Source organism: Perkinsus marinus (assembly GCF_000006405.1).
Source record: "Perkinsus marinus ATCC 50983 genomic scaffold scf_1104296962858, whole genome shotgun sequence".
In the NCBI taxonomy this organism is placed as follows: domain Eukaryota; phylum Perkinsozoa; order Perkinsida; family Perkinsidae; genus Perkinsus; species Perkinsus marinus.
In genome coordinates, this window is record NW_003205287.1 from 1 (window position 1) to 1597 (window position 1597).

A 1597-nucleotide genomic window follows, 5' to 3' on the forward strand; every position below is an offset into this window, starting at 1 on the left:
GTCTTCAAGCAGTCTGATGACCTCGTTAGTATCCTCGGTGTCATCATCAATGACGTCTTCAACTTCTCACGAGTGTCTCGTAGTGCACGCTTGGATTGACGGAGTTGGCTTCTTGCCGTACGGAGTTCGTCGAAAGGTGTCGCCATGTTAGATCCTAATTGGGTAACACAAAAGCCCAACTGAGATCTTGAGCCAGATGGCTACGGTATATATACGGGACAAATCATGCAAATCATCGCAACACTTTGACTTCAGTATCATCAACTCGGATAGTTTCACAGCCAGCCGTTTCGGAGCCGTCCCATAAGATATCTAGGGCGCCAGACCTGCGCACGCCACAAACTCGGCCTGAGGACCAGTAACGACGGGGACGACGGAGGCCGGCAGATATACCAGTGGCAACAGAGATACGCATCCCGACACGAGAGGGAAGTGGTTCTTCTATGAGACAATCTTCGGTCTCATCAAACAATCAATAATCAATAATTCATAATAACAATAATAATCGTTACTGTTTTCAATACTCACTATATCATCATCATTATGGTATTGTGTTATTACTATAACTATTATTATCCTTCATTATCTGCATCCTTCAGTCTACCCATGTCATCATCATCATCATCGACCACCCAAGGAATAGGTCTAAAGAAGGTGGTAACCTTTGCTGATCATATACCATCTTGCCGTTGTATTATATGTAATAATGAGGATGCCCGATATCGATGCCCTCGATGTCATCAACGGTAGTGGTAGTAGTACTAATGATTATGATCATGTTGTTGTTGTTAGATACTGCAGTGTTGCATGTTATAAAGAGCATAGTAATGGTAGATGCACACAGGGGTTCTATCATGATGAAGTTATGTCATATACTCAAGTTAATAAACCAACTGAGGAGGAGAAGAGGAATGTTGAGATGATGATGTAAGATGTGAAGTAGGATGGTAGGATTATCTATCATGTTCAGATATGATAATAACAACAACTCTGATGATATATCCTCCACCACCTCCTCCTATGATGATGATGATGATGATGATGATGATGATGATGATGAGGTATTGAATCTATATCGTTTATTGGATGCCCTAGATGATGATGATGGACACCAGAAGGAGAAGGATATGATACTTGCACATCTTGGTGATTATCTATCACAAGATCAAATCAATGATTTCAGAAGTGAACTTAAATCCGGCAAGCTGTAATAATACCATCATTATCATCATACCCCTTTTTATACGTGTATAGATACCATCAATTCCTCAATAAGAACACTGATGATGATGATGTTATAGAGGAATGGTCACCTTGGTGGAAGGATAAAGTATTAGCCTCAGAACGTAGCTATGAGGATACTGCTAATAGGAGATTAAGAAGACATCTATGTTGTGATGGTACTATTGGCGATATATCATCATCATCATAATACTGTATATTGATGATATTATCAGGTACATTAACTCTAGTAGTAAAGGAAGATATCATTGTATACAGGATATGTTCTGTATTATATGGATATACTAAGCTTGTTAGACAGTAATATATTAAGAAGCACTACATGATGAGTAGTGCTGCTGTTGCTGTTGCTGGT

General features: G+C 39.6%; 1 protein-coding gene across 1 annotated transcript; it reads left to right on the forward strand.

The window, feature by feature from the left end:
* Positions 1-706: 706 nt before the first annotated feature.
* Positions 707-1398, forward strand: Pmar_PMAR028078 (hypothetical protein; the record flags this gene model as incomplete). Its single annotated transcript, XM_002771406.1, has 5 exons — positions 707-746; positions 793-862; positions 971-1207; positions 1255-1330; positions 1372-1398. The coding sequence occupies 5 exons, from the start codon at positions 707-709 to the stop codon at positions 1396-1398; spliced, it is 450 nt and encodes a 149-aa protein (XP_002771452.1).
* Positions 1399-1597: the final 199 nt, after the last annotated feature.